Source organism: Anolis sagrei, chromosome 3 (assembly GCF_037176765.1).
Source record: "Anolis sagrei isolate rAnoSag1 chromosome 3, rAnoSag1.mat, whole genome shotgun sequence".
NCBI lineage: Eukaryota > Metazoa > Chordata > Lepidosauria > Squamata > Dactyloidae > Anolis > Anolis sagrei.
Genome location: NC_090023.1, coordinates 1,605,897 through 1,631,199, shown reverse-complemented (window position 1 = coordinate 1,631,199; position 25,303 = coordinate 1,605,897). Strand labels below are relative to the sequence as shown.

General features: G+C 49.3%; 1 protein-coding gene across 1 annotated transcript; it reads left to right on the top strand.

The window, feature by feature from the left end:
* The first annotated feature begins 3,120 nt into the window (after positions 1-3,120).
* Positions 3,121-16,841, top strand: LOC132772343 (ankyrin repeat domain-containing protein 50-like). The gene is made up of 3 exons (XM_060771340.2): positions 3,121-3,568; positions 8,101-8,351; positions 12,854-16,841. The coding sequence occupies exons 1-3, from the start codon at positions 3,174-3,176 to the stop codon at positions 15,790-15,792; spliced, it is 3,585 nt and encodes a 1,194-aa protein (XP_060627323.2). The 5' UTR covers positions 3,121-3,173; the 3' UTR covers positions 15,793-16,841.
* Positions 16,842-25,303: the final 8,462 nt, after the last annotated feature.

Sequence of the window (25,303 nt, the reverse complement as noted above, 5' to 3'; positions counted from 1 at the left end):
CTTCCTTCCTTCCCTCCTCCCTCCCTTCCTTCCTTCCTCCCTTCTCCTCCCTTTCTTCTTGTCTTCCTTCCTCTCTTTCGTCTTATCACTTTTCTCCCTCCCTCACACTCTCCTTCCTTCCTTCCTTCCTTCCTTCCTTCCTTCCTTCCTTCCTTCCCTCCTCCCTCCCTTCCTTCCTTCCTCCCTTCTCCTCCCTTTCTTCTTGTCTTCCTTCCTCTATTTCGTCTTATCACTCTTCTCCCTCCCTCACACTCTCCTTCCTTCCTTCCTTCCTTCCTTCTCCTCTTCCCTTTCTTCTTGTCTTCCTTCCTCTCTTTCATCTTATCACTTTTCTCCCTCCCTCACACTCTCCTTCCTTCCTTCCTTCCTTCCTTCCTTCCTTCCTTCCTTCCTTCCTCCCTCCCTCCCTCCCTCCCTCCCTCCCTCCCTCCCTCCCTTCCTTCCTTCTCTTCCCTTTCTTCTTGTCTTCCTTCATCTCTTTCGTCCCTCCCTCCCTCCCTCCCTCCCTCCCTCCTTCCTTCCTTCCTTCCTTCCTTCCTTCCTTCCTTCCTTCCACCCTCCCTCCCTCCCTCCCTTCTCCTCCCTTTCTTCTTGTCTTCCTTCCTCTCTTTCGTCTTATCACTTTTCTCCCTCCCTCACACTTTCCTTCCTTCCTTCCTTCCTTCCTTCCTTCCTTCCTTCCTTCCTTTCTTCCTTCCTCCCTCCCTCCCTCCCTCCCTCCTTCCCCTCCTCTTTCCTTATTTCTTACCTCACGCCTCCCTTCCCTCTTTCCTTCCTTACCTCCCATCTTTCCTTCTCTTTTCTGTTTTACACTCTATTCCTTCCTTCCTTTCCTTCCTTCTCATCCTTCCATATCTCTTTTCTCTTTCCTCCCTCCCTCCCTCCCTCCTTTTTCTCCCTTTCATCTTTCCTTATCCCTTTTCTCCCTCTGTCCCTTCCTTCCTTCCTTCCTTCCTTCCTTCCTTCCTTCCTTCCTTCCTTCCTTCCTTCCTTCCCCTTCCCCTCCTTTTCCTCCCTTTCATTTTTCTTATCGCTTTTCTCTTTCCTTCCTTTCCTTCCCTCTTCACTCTCCCTCCCTCTCTCCTGTCTCTTTCCTTTCTCCTTCCTCCCTCCCTCCCTCCCTCCCTCCCTCCCTCCCTCCCTTCCCTCCCTCCCTCCCTCCCTCCCTCCCTCCTTCCTTCCTTCCTTCCTTCTTTCCTCCCTTCTTCCCTCCTTCCCTCTCATCTTTCCTTATCTCTTCTCTCATTCCTTCCTTTTTTACCTCCCTCTCAACTTTCCCTATCTCCTTCCTTCCTTCTCCTTTCCCTCCTTTCCCTCATTTTCATCTTTTCTTATTTCTTTTCTCCTTTCCTCCTCCCTCCCTCCCTTTCTTTCCTTCCCACTCTTCCTCCCTCTCTCCTGTGTCTTCCCTCTCTCCCTCCCATCTTTCCTTATCTCTTTTCTCCTTCCTTCCTTCCTCCCCTTCCCTTCCTTCCCCTTTTCCCTCCTTTCCTTTAATCTTTTCTTATCTCTTTTCTCCTTTCCTTTTCTTTCCGCTCTCCCTCTGTCTCCTGTCTCCTTCCTTCCTCCTTAACTCCCTCTTTCCTTTTTTCCTCCCTCCTTTCCTTCCCTCTCATCTTCCCTTTTCTCCTTCCTTCCTTCCTTCTCCTTTTTCCTCCTTTCACTCCCTTTGATCTTTTCTTATCTCTTTTCTCCTTCCTTCCTTCTTTCCTTTTCATTTCTGCTCTCCCTCCCTCACTCCTGTCTCCTTCCTTTTTCCTTCACTCCCTCCTTCCTTTCTTCCTCCCTCCTTCCCCTCCACCTTGTCTTCCCTTTTCTCTTTACTCCTTCCTTCCTTCCTTTCCCTCTCTCCTGTCTCCTTCATTGCTTCCTTCCTCCTTCCCTCCCCCTCATCTTTCCTTTTCTCTTTACTCCTTCCTTCCTTCCTTCCTTTCTTCCAACCTACCTTCCATCCTTCCCCTTTTCCCTCCCTTCCATCTTTTATCTCTTTTTCCTTCCTTCTTTCCTTTCCTTTCCGCTCTCCCTCCCTCTCTCCTATCTCCTTCCTTCCTCCTTCACTCCCTCCTTCCTTTCTTCCCCCCTCCTTTCCTTCTCCCTCATCTTTCCGTTTCTCTTTACTCCTTCCCTCCTTCCTTCCCCCTTTTCCTCCTTTCTCTCCCTTTGATCTTTTCTAATCTCTTTTCTCCTTCCTTCCTTTCCTTTCTGCTCTCCCTCCCTCCTTCCTTCCTTCCTTCCTTCCTTCCTTCCTTCCTTCCTTCCTTCCTTCCCCTTTTCTCTCCTTTCATCTTTTCTCCCTTTCATCTTTTCTTATCTCTTTTCTCCTTCCTTCCTTCCTTCCTTCCTTCCTTCCTTCCCTTTCTGCTCTCCCTCCCTCGCTCCTGTCTCCTTCCTTTTTCCTTCACTCCCTCCTTCCTTTCTTCCTCCCTCCTTTCCCTCCACCTTGTCTTTCCTTTTCTCTTTACTCTTTCCTTCCTTCCTTCCTTCCTTCCTTTCCTTCCCTTTCTGCTCTCCCTCCCTCGCTCCTGTCTCCTTCCTTTTTCCTTCACTCCCTCCTTCCTTTCTTCCTCTCTCCTTTCCCTCCACCTCGTCTTTCCTTTTCTCTTTACTCCTTCCTTCCTTCCTTCCTTCCTTCCTTCCTTCCTTCCTTCCTTCCCCTTTTCTCTCCTTTCATCTTTTCTCCCTTTCATCTTTTCTTATCTCTTTTCTCCTTCCTTCCTTCCTTCCTTCCTTCCTTCCTTCCTTCCCCTTTTCTCTCCTTTCATCTTTTCTCCCTTTCATCTTTTCTTATCTCTTTTCTCCTTCCTTCCTTCCTTCTTTCCTTCCTTCCTTCCTTCCTTTCCTTTCCTTTCTGCTCTCCCTCCCTCGCTCCTGTCTCCTTCCTTTTTCCTTCACTCCCTCCTTCCTTTCTTCCTCCCTCCTTTCCCTCCACCTCGTCTTTCCTTTTCTCTTTACTCCTTCCTTCCTTCCTTCCTTCCTTCCTCCTTTCCCTCCTTTGTTTGGCTACTCCCTTCTCTCCTTGCAGGCCCCTCCCTTGCCCTCTTGGACCCCCCTGGGCCCCCCCTTGGCCTCCTTCCCTCCTGGCTGCGCTGGGCCCCCACCCGGGAGCCTCGCTGGGCCCTCCGCTGCCAAACCCTCCGCCGCCGCCATGCCCCCCTCCGCCGCCACCCCCAGCCATGGACCCCCCTTGCGGGAGCCTCCTTCGGGGCAAGTCCTTCTTTGGCCGGGAGTGGGCGCTGGGCCGGCTGGCGCTGCTGCTGGAGGGGGGCGGCGGGGGGGTGCTGGTGACCGGGGGCCCCGGCTGCGGCAAGACGGCCCTCTGCACCGAAGCCCTGTGGCCCTCCTCTCCGGCCGGGGGGCGGGCCGCTTTGGGGGAGAGCGCCCTGGCCTGGCACTTCCTCCATCCCCACGATGCCGACACCCGCTGCCCGCGAGGCTTCCTCCGACGCCTGGCCGCACAGATCCAGCGCTGCCCGCTGCTGCCGCCCGGCTCCCGAGAGCGCCTGAGCCGCGCCCTGCAGGCCCAGAAGGGGGGCGGCCAGGAGGAGGACCCCGACGAAGCCTTCCGCAGGTAAGCCGCAACTGTGCAAATCTCTTCAAATAAGACCTCACCAATTGAAAAGTTGGCACTTCAAAGCCCGGGTCAGGGTGAGCACCCGACCTTCAGCCCAGCTCACTGTCCACCTAAGTCTTTCAAAAACAGATATGAGCTGTGAGTAGACAAAATAGGCACCGCTTCAGCGGAGAGATATTCACAACACCATAAAAAGGAAATGCTAGAAAATGCCGGTGATTAAAAGAAGGAGGAAGTCTGTGATCAAACTACAAGAGAGGAGATTCCACCTGAACATGAGGAAGAACTTCCTGACTGTGAGAGCCGTTCAGCAGTGGAACTCTCTGCCCCGGAGTGTGGTGGAGGCTCCTTCTTTGGAAGCTTTTAAACAGAGGCTGGATGGCCATTTGTCAGGGGTGGTTTGAATGCAATATTCCTGCTTCTTGGCAGAATGGGGTTGGACTGGATGGCCCATGAGGTCTCTTCCAACTCTTTGATTCTATGATTCTAAGGGCAGTGTTTCTCAACCTGGGGGTCAGGACCCCTGGGGGGGGGTCGCAAGGGGGTGTCAGAGGGGTCACCAAAGACCATCAGAAAACACAGTATTTTCTGTTGGTCATGGGGGTTCTGTGTGGGAAGTTTGGCCCAATTCTATTGTTGGTTGGGTACACGATGCTGTTTAACTCTAGCTGAACTATACATCCCAGCAACCATAACTCCCAGATCGTAAGGTCTATTTCTCCCAAACTCCTCCAGTGTTCACATTTGGGCATATTGAGCATTCGTGCCAAGTTAGGTCCAGATCCATCATTGTTTGAGTCCACAGTGCTCTCTGGATGTAGGTGAACTACAACTCCCAAACCAAAGGACACTGCCCACCAAACCCTTCCAGTATTTTCTGTTGGTCATGGGAGAACTGTGTGCCAAGTTTGGTTCATTTCCATTGTTGGTGGAATTCAGAATGCTCTTTGATTGTAGGTGAACTATAAATCCCAGCAACTACAGCTCCCAAATGGCAACATCGACCTCCCCCAACCCCACCAGTATTCAAATTCCACCAGTGTTCACATTTGGGCATATTGAGCATTCGTGCCAAGTTTGGTCCAGATCCATCATTGTTTGAGTCCACAGTGCTCTCTGGATGTAGGTGAACTACAACTCCCAAACCAAAGGACACTGCCCACCAAACCCTTCCAGTATTTTCTGTTGGTCATGGGAGAACTGTGTGCCAAGTTTGGTTCATTTCCATTGTTGGTGGAATTCAGAATGCTCTTTGATTGTAGGTGAACTATAAATCCCAGCAACTACAGCTCCCAAATGGCAACATCAACCTCCCCCAACCCCACCAGTATTCAAATTTGGGTGCATCAGGTAATCAGATATTTGCATTACGATTCATAACAGTAGCAAAATTATAGTTCTGAAGTGGCAACAAAAATAATGTTATGGTTAGGGGTCACCACAACAGGAAGAACTATATATTAAGGGGTTGGGGCATGATGAAGGTTGAGAAACACTGTCAGAGAGGATGGAGCGACAGCACCCTCCTGTGGCCAGAATCGACCACAACCTCCAGGACACTGAAGTTGGGGGAAAAGAAACCTCTATCTGTCTGTCTAATGACATTGAATGTTTGCTGATAATTATATGTTCGGTGGTCCACCCTGAGTCCCCTTAGAAGGGCGGAATATAAATGCTGTAAATAAACAAATAACTCTGTAGTCCCCATTGAGTTCTCGGTCAGGAGTCAATTTCTGACGGCATGAAGACATCACAAATTCCTTCCGTGACATCCTGGCTGAATCATCCTGGCTGAATCAATTCTCTCTCTGTGACAATTTGAAGCCAGCAGAGGGCACTGGAATAGGGCTGGGCGGTTTCGTTTCGTTAATTCGTAATTCGTTAATAATTCGTTAATTTTTTCAATTACAAAACAATAACGAACCATTCTGGAGCAATTATTTAAAAAAAACGAATTTTCAAAAACGTTTTGTAAATGCTTCGTATTTCGTTATTGTATTCGTTTCGTTATTGTTTTGAGGTCGTTTCGTTATTATTTCCGCATGTCTGGGTCAGTTTTATGGTTTAATTAGTGAAAAAAAATTATAATATCACACCAACAGTCAACAACAGAGGGAGAGGGAAGCTTCAGAAGGTTTTGGAGGTTTTTTAGCGTATTTCGCGGTCGCGTCCGCCATTAACGAATCGATTCGTTATTGTTTCGGAAATCGATTCATTAATTTTTTACCATTTACGAAATTTCGTAAATATCGAACTTTTTAAAAGGAAAATTTTGTAATTATTTTAAATATCGAAATGCAAAAACCCCCAAAAAACGAATCGATTTTAGAAACAAATTTTTCCGTTGTTACCCAGGCCTACTGATAATTATGTGTTCGGTGGTCCACCCTGAGTCCCCTTAGAAGGGCGGAATATAAATGCTGTAAATAAACAAATAACTCTGTAGTCCCCATTGAGTTCTCGGTCAGGAGTCAATTTCTGATGGCATGAAGACATCATAAATTCCTTCCGTGACATCCTGGCTGAATCAGTTCTCTCTCTGTGACAATTTGAAGCCAGCATAGGGTGCTGGAAGCCTTGTATTGGAACTTGTGAAGCAACAAGCTCTAATAAGGAAACTGAGAAGAAGAGGGAGATGGGCAGGAAAGGTGTATAAAAGGAAGTAATGGTGGGGAAAAGTCAGTCGTGTCTTTCTTTGCTGCAGAGATACAAGCAATATATCCATTTCAAAGCAGAACCGGCTTGTGAGTGCTTATTTAATATTGCTAGATAGATCCTACAGTCTTACACTCTCACTTAGGGCTGTCCAAACACGGAAAAATTTGTTTCTAAACTCGATTCGTTTTTAGGGGGTTTTTTGCGTTTCGTTATTTAAAAGAATTCCGAAATTTTCCTTAAAAAAAGTTCGATATTTACGAAATTTCGGAAATCATAAAACAATTACGAAACAATTACGAATCGATTACGAATCGATTCGTTAATGGCGGCCGCGATCGCGCAATATGCTAAAAAAACTTCTGAAGCTTCCCTCTCCCTCTGTTGTTGACTGTTGGTGTGGTAATTATATATTTTTTCACTGAGAAAACAAACAGCAACCCTAAAACTTGCACCAGACATGCGGAAATAATAACGAATCAATAACGAATCAATTCCGAAATAATTATGAAACAAATTGGAAAAATTGTTTTGTTTTTTAGTTGCTCCTGAATGGTTCAATATCGCTTCGTTATAAAAAAAAAATAACGAATTTTTAACGAATTACGAAATTACAAAACGAAACCGCCCAGCCCTACTCTCACTATATTTGCTTAGAGTCTCCTTCTGGAGAGTAAAAGTAGGGTGTAAACAAAGATAAACATAGTAATAATGAGGATGATTATTATTATTCTTTTGTATCAAAAGTATTGCATAAATTAGTATAAAACTGATAAAAATAGAATCATAGAATCAAAGAGTTGGAAGAGACCTCATGGGCCATCTAGTCCAACCCCATTCTGCCAAGAAGCAGGAAAACCACATTCAAAGCACCCCTGACAGATGGCCATCCAGCCCCTGTTTAAAAGCTTCCAAAGAAGGAGCCTCCACCACACTCTGCACTCAGGGAGTTCCACTGCTGAACAGCTCTCACAGTCAGGAAGTTCTTCCTCGTGTTCAGATGGAATCTCCTCTCTTGTAGTTTGAAGCCATTGTTCCATTGCGTCCTAGTCTCCAAGGAAGCAGAAAACAAGCTTGCTCCCTCCTCCTCCCTGTGGCTCCCCCTCACGTATTGATACATGGCCATCATATCTCCTCTCAGCCTACTCTTCTTCAGGCTAAACATGCCCAGCTCCTTAAGCCGCTCCTCATAGGGCTTGTTCTCCAGACCCTTGACAGTTTTAGTCGCCCTCCTCTGGACACATTCTAGCTTGCCAATATCTCTCTTGAATTGTGGTGCCCAGAATTGTGGTGCCCAGAAAAGTAATGAGAAAGTATTGGTTTCTAATATAGAATCATAGAATCCAAGAGTTGGAAGAGACCTCCTGGGCCATCCATTCCAACCCCATTCTGCCAAGAAGCAGGAATATTGCATTCAAATCACCCCTGACAGATTGCCATCCAGCCTCTGCTGAAAAGCTTCCAAAGAAGGAGCCTCCACCACACTCCGGGGCAGAGAGTTCCACTGCTGAACGGCTCTCACAGTCAGGAAGTTCTTTGAATAGAATAGATTTGAATAGAAGAAGGAGCACAAGTAGCTAAATATCTTTTGACTCAAAACGGGCAACAGCAACTGCATTGTCTGTAGCCTCCAACAATTCTTCCTCTGTACATGAGGCAGGACATGGAGGACAAGCGTACAAATGCAAAGTTGTCTGTTCTGCTCCACAGTCACACAAGGAGTGGGATTCTTCTAGGCCGTGCCATTTTGCTAGGTTGTCTTTTGATCTGCCCACTCCACTTCTGAGTCTGTTCAGGGATTTCCAAGTTGCTCGTTCTTGGTTTGACCCAGGGGCAAATAAATCCTTTCTCTCTCCCCCCCCCCACACCTCTAGGGCGGTGCTGTTGCCCTTGCTTGACCTCCCCCCACCACCCAGGCCCTTGTTGATGGTGGTGGATGCACTGGACGCGGGGATGAGTGACCGGACGATGGCGGAGGAAGAGGAGGAGGAGCGTGGCCCCCCGCCGGGCCCCAGCCGGACCATCGCCTGTCTCCTGGGGAGCCACCTCCAGCTGCTGCCCCCCTGGCTGCTCCTGGTCTGCACCGCCCGGACCCACAGCAAGGGGGTTCTGGGCCTCTTCCCCAGTAAGTAGTTGCTCCCCTCCCTTTCTGGAACCCTAGCTGGAAACGTAGCGGTAGCTTTTCATGGGGGCTCAGCCGGGATATGGAGAACACAGAGGATCGTCCCAGATGGAGCAGACCCAATGGACCAGAGGGCTGGGGGCTTGGGGGGTGTAAAGAAGTATTTACGCCGTCGTCTGCCACCAAAAATATGTGAAGAAGTATTAATCCCACCGAAATGGGATTACCAAAACTGTAAGGAGCCTCCGTCAAATGTTAATTAAACTGCCACCATAATGTATAGAGACGCTGGTATTAAAGTCTCTGTTAGTCTCTGTTTATGTTGTGAGGTAATTTTTGTAGAGTGGAATGCACCGAACGTAAAATCAGTGGAGATGAGGCAGGTTTTAAAATAACAAAGAGAACAAGTTTATTGTTGAACAAAGCTTGTGGTTGCAATATAAAGATGTTCAGCTTGGCATATACTTGATGGTTACAATATGGAGAGGTTATGCTTGGCATATACTTGATGGTTACAATATGACTTGGTAGAGATACAATTCAGCCTTGGATGTTACAACTTTTAACTCTTGCTCTGGTGAAGGTGTCTATTATTCAGTGTTCCCTGCTGTGAATATTCTCACTGTTTGATCTATACTGGATCAAATAATAGAACTCCAGTCTTCCACCGACTGGCGACCATACGAAGCCTCAGTTAGTTCTTTTAACCAAAGTAATCTAACGAGGTTTTACCCTTCAGCTCCCTAGCTGAAGAAATATTCACAAACACTAAACTAACTCTACACTTCTTCACTCCTCAGAGTCCCTATCTGACTCTGCTCTCTCTCAGGGTCTCTTCCTCCTGACTGAGTTACTCTCTCAGAGTCCCTATCTGACTCTGCTCTCTCTCAGGGTCTCTTCCTCCTCACTGAAACTTAACTGTCACTTTCAAACCTTTTTCTCTCTAAGCTCCTCCCACCTCCTCTTCTGCCTTGTTTCCATGGCAACATATCTCTCACAGCTGGGCCGCTCCAGCCATAGGCAACCAATGTAAAACACAAATACAGTTTTAAACACATTATAATAAACACTTCTGTACAGGGGGCTTCCCCATTTCTGTTTGGGCTTGGGTCATTCTGTTGAGGCTCAGTGACCCCCAAAATCTCTAGTTCCTTATTTTCAATCAGACACTAGAAATAGGAGATTTAATATACAACTAGCTGGACCCGCCACGCGTTGCTGTGGTCAACCATCCCTCTCTTTTTCTCTCCTTCTTTCCCTCCTTCCTTTGCTCCCTCTTTCCTTTCTTCCTTCCCTTTTCTTCATTCCTTCTCTCCTTCCTTCCTTCTCTACCTCTTTCCTTCCTTCCCCCTATTTCTTTTCCTTCCTCTTTCTCTCCTTCCTTCTCTATTTCTTTCCTTCCTTCCCCCTATTTCTTTTCCTTCCTCTTTCTCTCCTTTGTTCCTTCTCTACCTCTTTCCTTCCTTCCCCTATTTCTTTTCTTCCTCTTTCTCTCCTTCCTTCCTTCTCTACCTCTTTCCTTCCTTCCTTCTCCTATTTCTTTTCCATTCTTTCTCTCCTTACTTTCTTCTCTACCTCTTTCCTTCCTTCCCCTATTTCTTTTCCTTCCTCTTTCTCTCCTTCCTTCCTTTCTCTTTCTCTCCTTCCTTCCTTCTTTACCTCTTTCATTCCTTTTCCCTATTTCTTTTCCTTCCTCTTTCTCTCCTTCCTTCCTTCTCTACCTCTTTCCTTCCTTCCCCTATTTCTTTTCCTTCTTCTTTCTCTCCTTCCTTCTCTACCTCTTTCCTTCCTTCCCCTATTTCTTTTCTTCCTCTTTCTCTCCTTCCTTCCTTCTCTACCTCTTTCCTTCCTTCCCCTATTTCTTTTCCTTCCTCTTTCTCTCCTTCCTTCTTTACCTCTTTCCTTCCTTCCCCTATTTCTTTTCCTTCCTCTTTCTCTCCTTCGTTCCTTCTCTACCTCTTTCCTTCCTTCCCCTATTTCTTTTCCTTCCTCTTTCTCTCCTTCCTTCCTTCTCTACCTCTTTCCATCCTTCCCCTATTTCTTTTCCTTCCTCTTTCTCTCCTTTTTTCCTTCTCTACCTCTTTCCTTCCTTCCCCCTATTTCTTTTCCTTCCTCTTTCTCTCCTTCCTTCCTTCTCTGCTGCTTTCCTTCCTTCCTTTGCACTTTGCTTCCACGCTTCCTTCTCTATTTCCTTTTTTCCTTCCCTCCCTCTTTCTCTCCTCCTTTCCCTCCTTCCTTTGCTCCCTCTTTCCTTCCTTCCCCTTATTTCTTTTCCTTCCTCTTTCTCTCCTTCCTTCCTTCTCTGCCTCTTTCCTTCCTTCCTTCCTTTGCTCTTTGCTTCCACGCTTCCTTCTCTATTTCCTTCTTTCCTTCCCTCCCTCTTTCTCTCCTCCTTTCCCTCCTTCCTTTGCTCCCTCTTTCCTTCCTTCCCCTTATTTCTTTTCTTTCCTCTTTCTCTCCTTCCTTCCTTCTCTGCCGCTTTCCTTCCTTCCTTTGCTCTTTGCTTCCATGCTTCCTTCTCTATTTCCTTCTTTCCTTCCCTCCCTCTTTCTCTCCTCCTTCCCCTCCTTCCTTTCTTCCCTCTTTCCTTCCCCCTATTTCTTTTCCTTCCTATTTCTCTCCTTCCTTCCTTCTCTGCCTCTTTCCTTCCTTCCTTTGCTCTTTGCTTCCACGCTTCCTTCTCTATTTCATTCTTTCCTTCCCACCCTCTTTCTCTCCTCCTTTCCCTCCTTCCTTTGCTCCCTCTTTCCTTTCTTCCCTTTTACTTTCTTTCTCTCCTTCCTTCCTTTTCTACCTCATTCCTTCTTTTCCCCTTTTTTCTTTTTCTTCCTTTTTCTCTCCTTCCTTCCTTCTCTGCCTCTTTCCTTCCGTCTTTTGCTGTTTGCTTCCATGCTTCCTTCCCTCTTTCCTTCTTTTTTGCTCTTTCTTCCTTCCTTCCTTTCTTTCTTTCCTTCTTTCTTGCTCTTTCTTTCTTTCTTTCTTTCTGCCCTTCCTCCCCCCCCCTTCCCTTTTTTTCTGTATGTCATGTAGCTGTTTTGGGGTTTTTAAGTCCTTTCTGCTGTTTTGCGGGGTTTTTTTTATGAGTGATGGTCACTCGTTGGTCTGTTAGGGGCGTAGTGTCCAAATTTGGTGTCAATTCGTCCAGTGGTTTTTAAGTTATGTTAATCCCACAAACGAACATTACCTTTGTATTTATATAGATAATTTAATTTGCAGAATAACACTAAAGGGTGGGTGCAAGAGTCAGAGCGATCTGTATCATGGGTTTTATAGTTGACCAGAGTAAAGTGAAGTAAACCTGCACACACACACACACACACACACACACACACACACAATATCAGACCTTTCCCCCTTTTCCTTCTTTGCACTTCTCCCAGCTTCTGCCCTTCACTTTGGTGCCTCTCTGTTCCAAAATAATCCTATTTTCCAAAACAGTTCTCCTGTGCTTCCCCCTCCCATCTCTTCTAAGTCATTCTGATATCTCAATAAATGCAGGCGAAATGTCAGGAGAGAATGCTTCCAGAACATGGCCATACAGCCCTGAAAACTTACAGCAACCCAGTGATTCCGGCCATGACAGCCTTCGACAATGCATGCTGACTCTTCACCCACTTTTCCTCTCCTGCTGTTCCTGGCAGTGCTATCCTGCTCCCTCTTTCACTCCCTCCCTCCTCTTTAATTGAGATATTAATTGATTGGTGGATTGGTGGAAAAAAACATTCCCAAGACATTATTATTGTTGCAACTCAGAGTAAGCTTCACCTTGCTTCCAAACACCACCACACAAGAGCTGTAGTTTTACAGTTTATTGAGGAAAAAAATCCAAGTCAAAATAAAGAATAAACATTGCAAACTTCCAAAGATTCGGGTAAAATGCAGAATACAGTTCCAAAGATCTTTAGGTAAAAACAAGGTACAATCAATGAAACAATTGCCCCAAGAATCACAATGCAAGAAATCCCAAGCGTGCTGCTTGCCAGCTAAGGTATTCCATGAAGCTTTCAGGCTAATAAGCTACATTGAACTGACGCTTTCCCTTAGTTTGCAAGAAGCCTAAATACCTTTCTAACATGAAAACGTTATGCTCTCACCAACATGAAAGCATTGCGATGACCTTGGCCTGAGCTGGCTTCCCGTCTGCCAGCCAGGCGAGAAGTCCGTCTGACCCGCAAATCAAGACAAGCCTGCCGGGTCAGGTCACTATCAAGGCTTTCTGCACTTTCAGCATCAGCGTGGGAAGGAGGCAAAAGCCTCCCCACCTGTTCGCTATCTCCTTTGTTAAAATTCTTTTCTTCTGAGAACCGCTGTGTTGTTGACTCTCCACTGTCTGTGGGAGCCTCAGAAAAAGACCTAGAAGCAGGCCCAGAGATCTGAGGCACAGAAAAAGAGCCAGGAATCTGAATCCCATCATCCTCATCATCAGGGAACATCTCGGCCACAACACTTACAAAATCTCTGTCTCTCCAATCCCTTGCCCCTCCTCTCCATCCCTCCCATTGCAGATTTCCAGCGGCTGTGCCTGGATGACCTCAGACGGGAGCCGGTGGTGGGCGACGTCCAGCAATACATCCTGGCCCGCCTGGGGCGCGAGGAGGCTCTGCGCCGGCACTTGACCCCACAGACGGCCGAGGCCCTGAGCCAGCTGCACATCAAAAGCAACGGTTGCCTGCTCTACCTGGAACGGGTCCTGGACGGTGTGGCGGCTGAGCTGGTCACCCTGCGGGAGGCGCGCCACATCCCCGGCACCCTCTTTGGTCTCTACCTCTGGCTCTGCCAGCGCCTCTTCCCTGGCCATGGTTTTGCCCTTGTCCGCCCACTGCTGGAGGTCCTCCTGGCTGCCCCTCGGCCTCTCCGTCCAGGGGAACTCTATGCCGCCACCTGGACACTCCGTCCCTCACCCCGGGAGGAGTTTGAAGCCCGCCTGGGAGCCTTGGGGCCACTGCTGCGGGAGGGGCCCGGCGGCACTTGCCTTCTCTTCCACGCCAGCTTCGCCGAGTGGCTCTGTGATGTCAAGCACTGTACCCAGAAGTACCTCTGCCGTCCAGCCCTGGGTCACGCAGCTCTGGCCATGAGCGCCTCGTGCCGGGCCCCGACCCTCAGCCCCGAAGGAGTCCGCCAGCTGGTCCGACACTTGCTGCAGGCGGAGCTAGCCCTGGAGCCGTGGCAACTGGCCCTCTGGCTGCTGTGGTGTGGGGCCCCTCTAGAACGCTGCCTGGAGCCCGGTGAGCAACCTCTGGAGCCTGACGTGCTGGAGCTGCTGGTGCTGGCAGGGGCCCAGTTGGGGAACAGGGGCCCAGGTCCCTCGCTGCAGCATGCCTTGGAGCGCGAGGACTCGGTCCGGCTGCTACTTGAGAACGGGGCCAGTGTCGACCAGAGGGACCTCAATGGGAGGACGTTGCTGGCCAGTGCCGCCCACAGTGGCAACCACGAGGTAGCAGGACTGCTCCTGGCACGTGGGGCTCGCACTGAAACCCCCGACCGGCATGGACAGACCCCCATGACCTTGGCTGCCCGCCAGGGCCACACCAAGGTCCTGATTTGCCTCCTGGCCAATGGCGCTGAGGTCGACCGCCCGGACCGCGAAGGGTGGACGGCGCTGCGGGCAGCAGCCTGGGGCGGGCACAGTGAGGCTGTGGGGGTGCTGCTGAGGGCAGGTGCCAACGTGGACTCCACCGATACCGAGGGCAGAACTGCCTTGCGAGCGGCAGCCTGGGGTGGCCACGAGGACATCGTTGCCACACTGTTGGAGCATGGTGCCGATGTCAACCGGGCTGACACTGAAGGGAGGACGGCGCTGATTGCAGCCGCCTACATGGGCCACAGAGAGATTGTGGCACTGCTCCTGGCTCACGGGGCTCACGTGGATCACACTGATGTGGATGGCCGGACGGCTCTTTCTGTGGCGGCTCTCTGTGTACCAGCCAGCCGTGGCTATGCCAAGGTGGTGGAACTGCTCTTGGACTATGGGGCCTCTCCAGGGCATGCTGACCGCGACGGGATGACCCCTTTGTTGGTGGCTGCGTATGAGGGCCACGCGGATGTGGTGGAGCTGTTGCTGGAGGCTGGGGCTGATGTGGACGAGGCGGACAACACAGGATGCACGCCACTACTGGCCGCTTCCTCCATGGGCCACCGTTCTGTGGTGGACGCCCTACTACTCTGGGGGGCGGCTGTGGATGTGCTGGATGGCGAAGGCCGAACGGCGCTGGGGGTGGCAGCCGGGACGGGTAGCGAGGCAGCGGTGCGGGCGCTGCTGGCACGGGGCTTGGACGAGAACCACCGGGACAGTCTGGGCTGGACCCCGCTGCACCTGGCGGCCTGGCAGGGCCACGCTAGGACCTGTGCCACTCTGCTGGAGGCCGGTGCCCGGCCAGGGGAACCGAACCGTGATGGCCGTGTCCCGCTGATGCTGGCCGCGCAGGAGGGCCGGACAGAGGCGGTGCGCCTCCTGCTGGAGCGGGGCTCCCCCATTGACCGCCGGGGCCACGACGGGCTGTCGGCCTTGGCTCTGGCTGCGTTGGGTGGGCACCGTGCCACGGCGGAGCTGCTTCTGCGCAAAGGGGCGGAGACCAATCTCTCGGACGCGGAGAGCCGGCCCACGCTGTACCTACTGGTGCTGGAGGGCCGGGCCGAGATGGCGGAGCTGCTGCTGGAGAATGGAGCCAGTCCAGAGGGGAGGGATGCCCAGGGTCGCACTGCCCTTCATGTGGCCTGCTGGCATGGAGAGGAGGAGATGGCGCGACTGCTGCTGAGCTATGGGGCCGACGCGGATGCCTTGGATGCGGAGCGCCGCTCAGCCCTGCACCTTGCCGCCTGGAGGGGCCACGCAGGGGTAGCCCGCCTCTTGCTGGACAGGGGGGCCCAGCCGGACCATGCTTGCAACCAAGGAGCCACGGCACTGGGCATCGCTGCTCAGGAGGGTCACATCGCAGTAGTCAAGGTCCTGCTGGAAAACGGGGCCAGTCCCAATATCCTGGACCAGGCGGGGCGCTCCCCGGCCAACATGGCCGCCAGACAAGGCCACCGGGGTGTGCTCCGGCTGCTGGAGCGGTGGCAGCGGGGCTCGCCGGGCAACACTCCCTCATCTTCTGGCTCCTCGGCCGGCAGCCCCCTCCCCGCAATCAAACGCCAGGGCTCCCCTTTGGCCACCTCCTCCTGCCCTGGCTCCTCCTCCTCCACCTTCCACTCTTTGGCCACTGCCCAAACGGTGCCCCTGGACAGCGTGGCATTTGTGCAGCAGATCCAGCAGCAGTCTCTGCCCCGACGGAACCGGACCGTGAGCCCCCCGCAAGGCAAGCGTGGCGGCAAGGAGGAAGGGTCTGGGGAGCCCCTGCTCTCCATCGACACCCTGGACTCCCATCTGCACCTTAAGGCTGCCATCAAACTGCAATTCGAAGGCCCCACCTGTGGATATGAATACAAGCAGGAGACCCCCCTATGACGGGCCCTTGGGGGGGGGGGGTGGGCACAGTGGCACAGGGGTGACCCTGAAATTATGCCGATTTCCTGAGGGGCGGTTTGCTATTCCTATTCCCAAGCAGAGCGAGAGGAATTAACTCCATCCAGGTCTCTCCCAGGATTGAAGCAGAGGTCCTTCCCAAAATGGGAGAAGAACATTTGCATGAGGGGAGAGTGTTGTGGGCGGCCTCCATTGTGTTGGAAATAGTGCCAAGCCTTGCCTTAAGCCACCCCTTCTGCCCCATTCCATGCTTGGGTCCAAAACCAGTTAAAGCCAGGGGTGGCTGAAGCAATAGGCAAGATAAGCATTTGCGTATAGCGCACATCCCCAGGGGGCGTTCTTGAGACAGACCCGCTTACACTTGAAAATTAACTAGGGCTGGCCCTGTCTATAGCAGGCATGGGCAAACTTTGGCCCTCCAGGTGTTTTGGACTCGAACGCCCACAATTCCCAACTGCATATGGGACACTGGGTTCAATGCCCACAATTCCCAACCACATAGGGCACCCAATGGCACCCAATGGAGGAAATGTGCTTCTTTTGAGGGATGGGAGACTCAAAGCTGCCCTTCCACCAACTGGACCCCGTTTTGGCTCGGCTCAAATCAGGTGCAAGATGTGTTGTGAATGGTCTGCAACTCCATCCTTGGCTTGTGTTGAGAAGTGAGCTCCCCCTGGTTCCTAAATGGGGTGGGGGCCCAGAGACCCTTCCCCAGTGCCCCACTGCCATGCCACTAAAGTCAGTGGAAGCATTTAAGCAAAGGAATTGGCGGGGGGGGGGTATGTAGCAAAAGGAGATTCCCCCCCCCCTGCTCCGGAGGCCCTGACCCAAGCCCTTCCTTTGGGGAAAAAGGGTGGGGGGCCGTCAGCCATAGCACCCCCCTTGGCCTTGATGCCTGAACCACGCTGCCTTCTTCCTTCCTGTCTTAATCACTTCCAGATTGAGTGACTTCAGAACCACTTGAAACCAAATAAAGAAAGTCTTGCTGGGGAAGCCGGGTTCTGTCTGCCAGATTTGGGGGGGGGGGGGGGGGGGGGACGGGGACGATACACCCCCTGTTGCCATGCGCCCTTCTCCCGCCTTCTGTTGGGGGTTATTGGGGGGGGGGGGCATGCGCTGACCGTCTTTGGCTGCGTTGTCTTTGCAGAACAGCTCTTGTCAGTAAAGATCCCATTCTGCCACAACTGAGTCTGGCGTCTCTCTGTGCATGGGCAGGAACACCAGGGTGGGTGGGTGTATGGATGTGTATATATGTGTATATGTGTGTATGCGTATAAATGTGTATGTGTATATTTGTGTGAATGTATGTGTATATTTGTGTGAATGTATGTGTATATATGTATGTGTGTGAATGTATGTGTATATATGTATGTGTGTGAATGTATGTGTGTGTGTATATGTATTTGTGTATATGTGTATATTTCTGTATATATGTGTATATATGTGCGTATGCCTATAAATGTGTATGTGTATATTTGTGTGTATGTATGTGTATATGTGTGTATGTATATGTATGCGTATAAATGTGTATGTGTATATTTGTGTGTATGTATATGTATATGTGTATGTGTGTATGTGTATATGTGTGTATGTATATGTATGTGTATAAATGTGTATGTGTATATTTGTGTGTATATATGTGTTTATATGTATGTGTGTATGTATGTGTATATGTGTGTATGTATATGTATGCGTATATATGTGTATGTGTATATTTGTGTGTATGCATGTGTATATATGTGTGTGTGTATATATGTATTTGTGTATATGTGTATATTTCTGTATATATGTGTATATATGTGTGTATGCCTATAAATGGGTATGTGTATGTTTGTGTGTATGCCTATAAATGTGTATGTGTATGTTTGTGTGTATGTATGTGTGTATGTATGTGTATATGTATGCGTATATATATGAATGTGTATATATGTATTTGTGTATACATGTATGTGTGTATATATATGTATGTGTGTATTCGTATATATGTGTATGTATATATGTGTGTATGTGTATGTTTGTATATATGTATGCATTTGCATATATTTGTATGTATATGTGCGTGTGTTTATGCACATATGTGTATGTGTATATATGTGTGTGTGTATGTATATATGTGTATATATGTGTACGTGTATACATGTATGTGTGTATATAAATATGTATGTATGTATGCGTATATATGTGTATGTATATATATGTGTGTATGTGTATGTTTGTATATATGTGTATGCATTTGCATATATTTGTATGTATATGTGCGTGTGTTTATGCACATATGTGTATGTGTATATATGTGTGTGTATGTATCTGTATGTGCATGCATGTGTCATTTGAGTGATGAGTTGCCATCAAGCTCCTGAATGGCAAAAGGTTGCAAAACCCTGCCATCCTGACCACCAGCACCAGAGCAAAGTCATAGAATCATAGAATCCTAGAATCCAAGAGTTGGAAGAGACCTCATGGGCCGTCCAGCCCAACCCCATTCTGCCAAGAAGCAGGAATATTGCATTCAAATCACCCCTGACAGATGGCCATCCAGCCTCTGTTTAAAAGCTTCCAAAGAAGGAGCCTCCACCACACTCCGGGGCAGAGAGTTCCACTGCTGAACGGCTCTCACAGTCAGGAAGTTCTTCCTCATGTTCAGATGGAATCTCCTCTCTTGCAGTTTGAAGCCATTCTTCCATTGCGTCCTAGTCTCCAGGGAAGCAGAAAACAAGCTTGCTCCCTCCTCCTCCCTGTGGCTTCCTCTCACATATTTATACATGGCTATCATATCTGCTCTCAGCCTTCTCTTCTTCAGACTAAACATGCCCAGCTCTTTAAGCTGCTCCTCATAGGACTTGTTCTCCAGACCCCTGATCTGTTCCCTCCTCCCTGTGGCTTCCTCTCACATATTTATACATGGCTATCATATCTCCTCTCAGCCTTCTCTTCTTCAGGCTAAACATGCCCAGTTCCCTAAGCCGCTCCTCATAGGGCTTGTTCTCCAGACCCTTGATCATTATAGTCGCCCTCCTCTGGACACATTCCAGCTTGTCAATATCTCTTGAATTGTGGTGCCCAGAATTGGACACAATATTCCAGGTAAAGTGGTCTAACCAAAGCGGAATAGAGCATGGGGAGCATTACTTTCTTAGATCTAAAGTGCCCAAGCGCATAGCAGAGCTGGTTGGGAGATGCTGGGCCCCTTTCCCCATGCGCTCTGCACCATTGGGAGGAACAGGAGCCAAGGTCAGAAGACATAACCTATGTATATGAGGAGCAGCTGAGAGAGCTGGACCTCTGGAGCCTCCAGAAGAGAAGGTTGAGAGGAGACAGGAGAGGGAGCAAGGTATAGTTTCTGCTGACCTGGAAACTAGGACTCAATGGGGCCATGGGTTCAAATCACAGGAAAGGAGATCCCACTGAACACGAGGAAGGGCTTTCTGAAGGCTCCAGGGGAGGCAGGCAAGTTGGGGCACGGGTAAGCCAAGGCACTCCCTGCCAAAGCCAAAGCCACGTTGTTCATGCACACATGTGCCTGCTTGCATGCACCCTGAGCATGCCTAAAGAACAGGCAGCTTGCGTAATGCTCTCCTGTGAGCACCATCCACCATGGCAGAAGGGGGTTGGACTAGATGACCTCTGAGGGTCTCTTCCAACTCTGTGATTCTAATATGTACAATGCCAATTTTGACATACAAACATATACAGACATACACAGAGGCTATTTAAGTTTTTTTCTGGCCGCCGGGGAGCTGTCATTGTCCATCTGCGACGCTGATGAAGCACTTCCGCATTCCCCGCATGCTTCCCCGCTGGAATGCTTTGTTAGAGTCTTCTTTATGGCCTCATAAATCAGTTAATTTAGCCTCCCCACACTTTAAGGTGGTACCTAATTTTCCTACTTGACAGATGCAACTGTCTTTTGGGCTGCAAAGGTCGACAACAGGCTACACAATTGGTTGGAAACCTACTCCAACCCGGTGACGGCAGAGGAGAGCAATTCCCTTGCAGTTTTGTGCAAAACAGATGTTGCAGAGCCAGTGGTGTCACTGGGGGGTTGTGTGGTTTCATAGGATCCTAGAGTTGGAAGAGACCTGGTGGGCCATCATCCAGTCCAACCCCATTCTGCCAAGAAGTAGGACAATCACATTCAAAGCACCCTCAACAGATGGCCATCCAGGCACATCAAATCACCTCTCAAAAAAAGATCCCCCCAGGCACTTCCAAGATATGAAATGCTAATCAGGGTGGTCAATTGAAACATTCACACCTAGCTCCAGCAGACAAGAGTTCCTTGTCCCACCCTGGTCATTATTCCACAGATATATAAACCCTTTTTCCTAGTTCCAACAGACCTCTGAGGATGCTTGCCATAGATGCAGGCGAAACGTCAGGAGAGAATGCCTCTAGAACATGGCCATATAGCTAGGAAAACCTACAACAACCCATCCAGCTTCTGTTTCAAAGCCTCCATAGAAGGGGCCTCCGCCACACTTTGGGGCAGAGAGTTCCACTGCTGAACAGCTCTCACAGGTTTCCTAATCTTCAGGTGGAATCTCCTTTCCTGTCCTTTGAAGCTAGTGCTAAAAAAATAAATAACTACTCTCAAATTAAGGATTGCACAATTAAACAGGACATAACACTGTCAAACCAGGAACAGAAAACGTTTCACATTGTGTTCCGTAGTGTTATTGCTGTATTCCTTCGATGCCAGCTTGACCAGGGCAGGTCAGCACTGTTTGTGTGATTGGATCTCACAGCAGCATTGGACACAGTCCACCACAATCTCTTGACTCACCGGAGTCAGGGGGAGAGCTTTGAACTGGCTCCCCTCCTTCCTTCACAACCGTGGACAGCGAGTGGAGAGGGGAGGCCTGGTCTCTGAGAGGTCCCCTCTCTCTCTCTCTCTTGTGGGGTTCCTCCTCAGGGGGCCATTCTCTCCCCTCTGGTGTTTCACATCTCTATGCGCCCACTTGCTCAGCTGGTTCGAGGTTTTGGTCTGGAGTGTGACCAGTACGCCGATGACACTCAGCTGGTGCGGAAGATGGAAGGCCGACCGGACTCTGGACCCGATTGTTTACATCAGTGCCTCATTGAGGCCGTGACTGGATGGCTGCGTGCCAGCAGGTTGAGGGTGAATCCAGCAAAGACGGAGATCCTATGGCTGGGTCACCCGGGCAGTGGGGACGTCCAGCTGCCTATCTTGAATGGCGAGGCGCAACGCCCGTCCTCGTTGGTCAAGAGTCTGGGAGTCCTTTTGGACCCTCTGCTGAGGATGGAGGCCCAGGTCTCTCTCCGCCGTGAGCAGAACCGCCTTCTTTCTTTCACCTGCGGCAGGCTAGACGGCTGACCCTTCCCTGTCCAGGGACGACCTGGCTACGGTGATCCAGGCCACGGTCATCTCAAGACTGGACTACTGTAACGCCCTCTACATTGGCCTTCCTCTGTTGGTGATCCGGAAGCTCAAGTTGGTACAAAATTTAGGTGGGAATTCCGATGAGGATGCCACATCACCCCAATCTTACTCCAGCTGCATTGGTTACCCATTGAGCACCGGATCACTTCCAAAGGGATGGGACTCACCTTGAAGGCCTTGAAGGCCTTGCAAGTTCAACAGTGACAAATGCAAGAGACTCCACTTTGGCAGAAAAAATGAAATGCAAAGATACAGAATGGGGGACAATGCCTGGCTCGAGAGCAGTACGTGTGAAAAAGATCTTGGAGTCCTCGTGGGGAGGAAGGGGAACATGAGCCAGGAATGGGATGTGGCGGCAAAAAAAGCCAATGGGATTTTGGCCTGCATCAAGAGGAGCCTAGTGTCTAGATCCAGGGAGGTCATGCTACCCATGCTCTATTCTGCTCTGGTTAGACCACACTTGGAATATTGTGTCCAATTCTGGGCACCACAATTCAAGAGAGATATTGACTCTAAGCTGGAATGTGTCCAGAGGAGGGCGACTAAAATGATCAAGGGTCTGGAGAACAAGCCCTATGAGGAGCGGCTTAAGGACCTGGGCATGTTTAGCCTGAAGAAGAGAAGGCTGAGAGGAGACATGATGAGAGCCATGTATAAATATGTGAGAGGAAGCCACAGGGAGGAGGAGGAAGGAGCAAGCTTGTTTTCTGCTTCCCTGGAGACTAGGACGCAATGGAAGAATGGCTTCAAACTACAAGAGAGGAGATTCCATCTGAACATGAGGAAGAACTTCCTGACTGTGAGAGCCGTTCAGCAGTGGAACTCTCTGCCCCGGAGTGTGGTGGAGGCTCCTTCTTTGGAAGCTTTTAAGCAGAGGCTGTATGGCCATCTGTCAGGGGTGATTTGAATGCAATATTCCTGCTTCTTGGAAGAATGGGGTTGGACTGGATGGCCCATGAGGTCTCTTCCAACTCTTTGATTCTATGATTCTATGATTCTATGATTCTACCCGAGGGACCGCCTCACACCCTCCCAACCCCAGAGATCCCTCCGCTCTGAGGACCAAGATCTATTGGAAGTCCCCAGTGTCAAGACCTTGCGTCTAACAGCAACCAGGCGCAGAGCCTTCACAGCAGTGGCACCCTCACTCTGGAATACTCTGCCACCTGAAGTCCGTGCCTTGCGGGACTTACCAGCTTTCCGAAGGGCATGTAAGACATAGTTTCGACAGGCCTTTGATCTTTGATATTGTTGTGTTTAAATTGTTTTAAATTACTTTTAAATTGTGTTCGATTTCAGCCATTCTTGTAAGCCGCTCCGAGCCCCAGGGGAGTTGCCGCATAGAAGTTCGAACAATAAATAAATATGTATTGTCAAAGGCTTTCATGGCTGGAATCACTAGGTTCTTGTGGGTTTTTTTCGGGCTATATGGCCATGTTCCAGAGGCATTCTCTCCTGACATTTCGCCTGCATCTATGGCAAGCATCCTCAGAGGTAGTGAGGTCTGTTGGAATTAGGAAATTAGATATATAAACCCCATTTTCCTAATTCCAACAGACCTCACTACCTCTGAGGATGCTTGCCATAGATGCAGGCGAAACGTCAGGAGAAAATGCCTCTGGAACATGGACATATAGCCAGAAAAAACCCACAAGAACCTAATAAATAAATAAATAAATAAATAAATTCCATAAGGAAGCCAGCCAGCTGCCTGCAGAGCTGGACCAGTGGGTGTCAGGATCACTGCCCATTGCTCCCATTTTGCACTGGGACACCATTCAGGGAGTGCCTTTGGGCATCAGGGCAACACTTCGGTATGCATATAGTTCTCTCCTAATACCGACCATGAAAGCAGGCTCCAGCCAGTAAGACCACCACTGAGGAGGATCTCTGCAAGAGGGCTTTGCAAAGGAAGCTCCGGAAAAGTCCGTTTCCACAGGAAGAGAGCATTGGATTGTGTGCATCCAGAACATCCACAAGGGACGCAAGTGGAGTGAGAGGCCAGCACAAGTCCATGGAAAGGAAGGAAGAAAGGAAGTGCTGTTTGGAGTCTGGAGGAAATGCCCCATCCTCTTTCTCCACATTAGGAGAAAACACACACTCTCTTCTGCTTCTGCTTGAACCCAAAGTGAGGTGAGAATCCTTGCAATGTGTTCCATGTGCACAGGGATAGCCCATTCATGCCTCTTTAAATTCTGCAGCACTGCTGGTCACAGCTGACCTCCAGCTCGAGCATTCAAAGTCCAAAACACCTGGAGGGAATGCCAAACTTTGCCCACGCAAAGCTGGCTGGAGCCTGCTTTCATGGTCAGTATTAGGAGGGAAGTATATGCATACCGAAGTGTTGCCCTGATGCCCAAAGGCACTCCCTGAATGGTGTCCCAGTGCAAAATGGGAGCAATGGGCAGTGATCCTGACACCCACTGGTCCGGCTCTGCAGGCAGCCGGCTGGCTTCCTTATGGAATACAGCAATAACACTACGGAACACAATGTGAAACGTTTTCTGTTCCTGGTTTGAAAGTGTTATATCCTGTTTAATTGTGCAATCCTTAGTTTGAGAGTAGTTATTTATTTTTTAGCATTGGCTTCAAAGGACAGGCATGGGCAAACTTCGGCATTCCCTCCAGGTGTTTTGGACTTTGAATGCTCGAGCTGGAGGTCAGCTGTGACCAGCAGTGCTGCAGAATTTGAAGAGGCATGAATGGAGGGCGGAAGAGAGAAACGTACCAAGAGAAAGGTGCATCAAGCCAACCCGACCGGGACCGCCTTCCACCTGGAAACCGATGTCCTCACTGTGGAAGGGAGAAGATGCAGATCAAGAAGAGGGCTCTGTAGTCACCTACGGACCCACCCTGGAGGATTATCCTACTCGGACAACGAGGGATCACCTAACTAACAACTAAAACTTAACTTTGGACTTTAACTCCCACAGTTCCATCAGTACGTGGACGACATCCTTCAGTATGTAGATGACATACTCCTAGCACAGACATGGGCAAACTTGGGCCCTCCCTGCAGGTGTTTTGGACTTCAACTCCCACAATTGCTTCAGTACATGGATGACATCCTTCAGTATGTGGACGACATACTCCTAACACAGGTATGGGCCAACTTATAGAATCATAGAATCATAGAATCAAAGAGTTGGAAGAGACCTCATGGGCCATCCAGTCCAACCCCATTCTGCCAAGAAGCAGGAATATTGCATTCAAATCACCCCTGACAGATGGCCATCCAGCCTCTGCTTCAAAGCTTCCAAAGAAGGAGCCTCCACCACACTCCCTCCGGGGCAGAGAGTTCCACTGCTGAACGGCTCTCACAGTCAGGAAGTTCTTCCTAATGTTCAGATGGAATCTCCTCTCTTGTAGTTTGAAGCCATTGTTCCGCGTCCTAGTCCCCAAGGAAGCAGAAAACAAGCTTGCTCCCTCCTCCTCCCTGTGGCTTCCTCTCACATATTTATACATGGCTCTCATCATATCTCCTCTCAGCCTTCTCTTCTTCAGGCTAAACATGCCCAGTTCCCCAAGCCGCTCCTCATAGGGCTTGTTCTCCAGACCCTTGATCATTTTAGTCGCCCTCCTCTGGACACATTCCAGCTTAGAGTCAATATCTCTCTTGAATTGTGGTGCCCAGAATTGGACACAATATTCCAGATGTGGTCTAACCAAAGCAGAATAGAGGGGTAGCATTACTTCCTTAGATCTAGCCACTATGCTCCTCTTGATGCAGGCCAACATCCCATTGGCTTTTTTTGCCGCCACATCACATTCCTGGCTCATGTTTAACTTGTTGTCCACGAGGACTCCAAGATCTTTTTCACACGTACTGCTCTCGAGCCAGGCCTCATTGTCCCCCATTCTGTCTCTTTGCATTTCATTTTTTCTGCCAAAGTGGAGTATCTTGCATTTGTCACTGTTGAACTTCATTTTGTTAATAATAATAATAATATAATATTATAATATTTTATTATAATAAAATATTATAATTATAATAATAATAAACATTATTTTTACCCCAATGGGGACTTGGGGCGGCTTACATGAGGTCCAGTCCAAACAACAAATTACAATGAAAAAAAATAAAAATAAAAT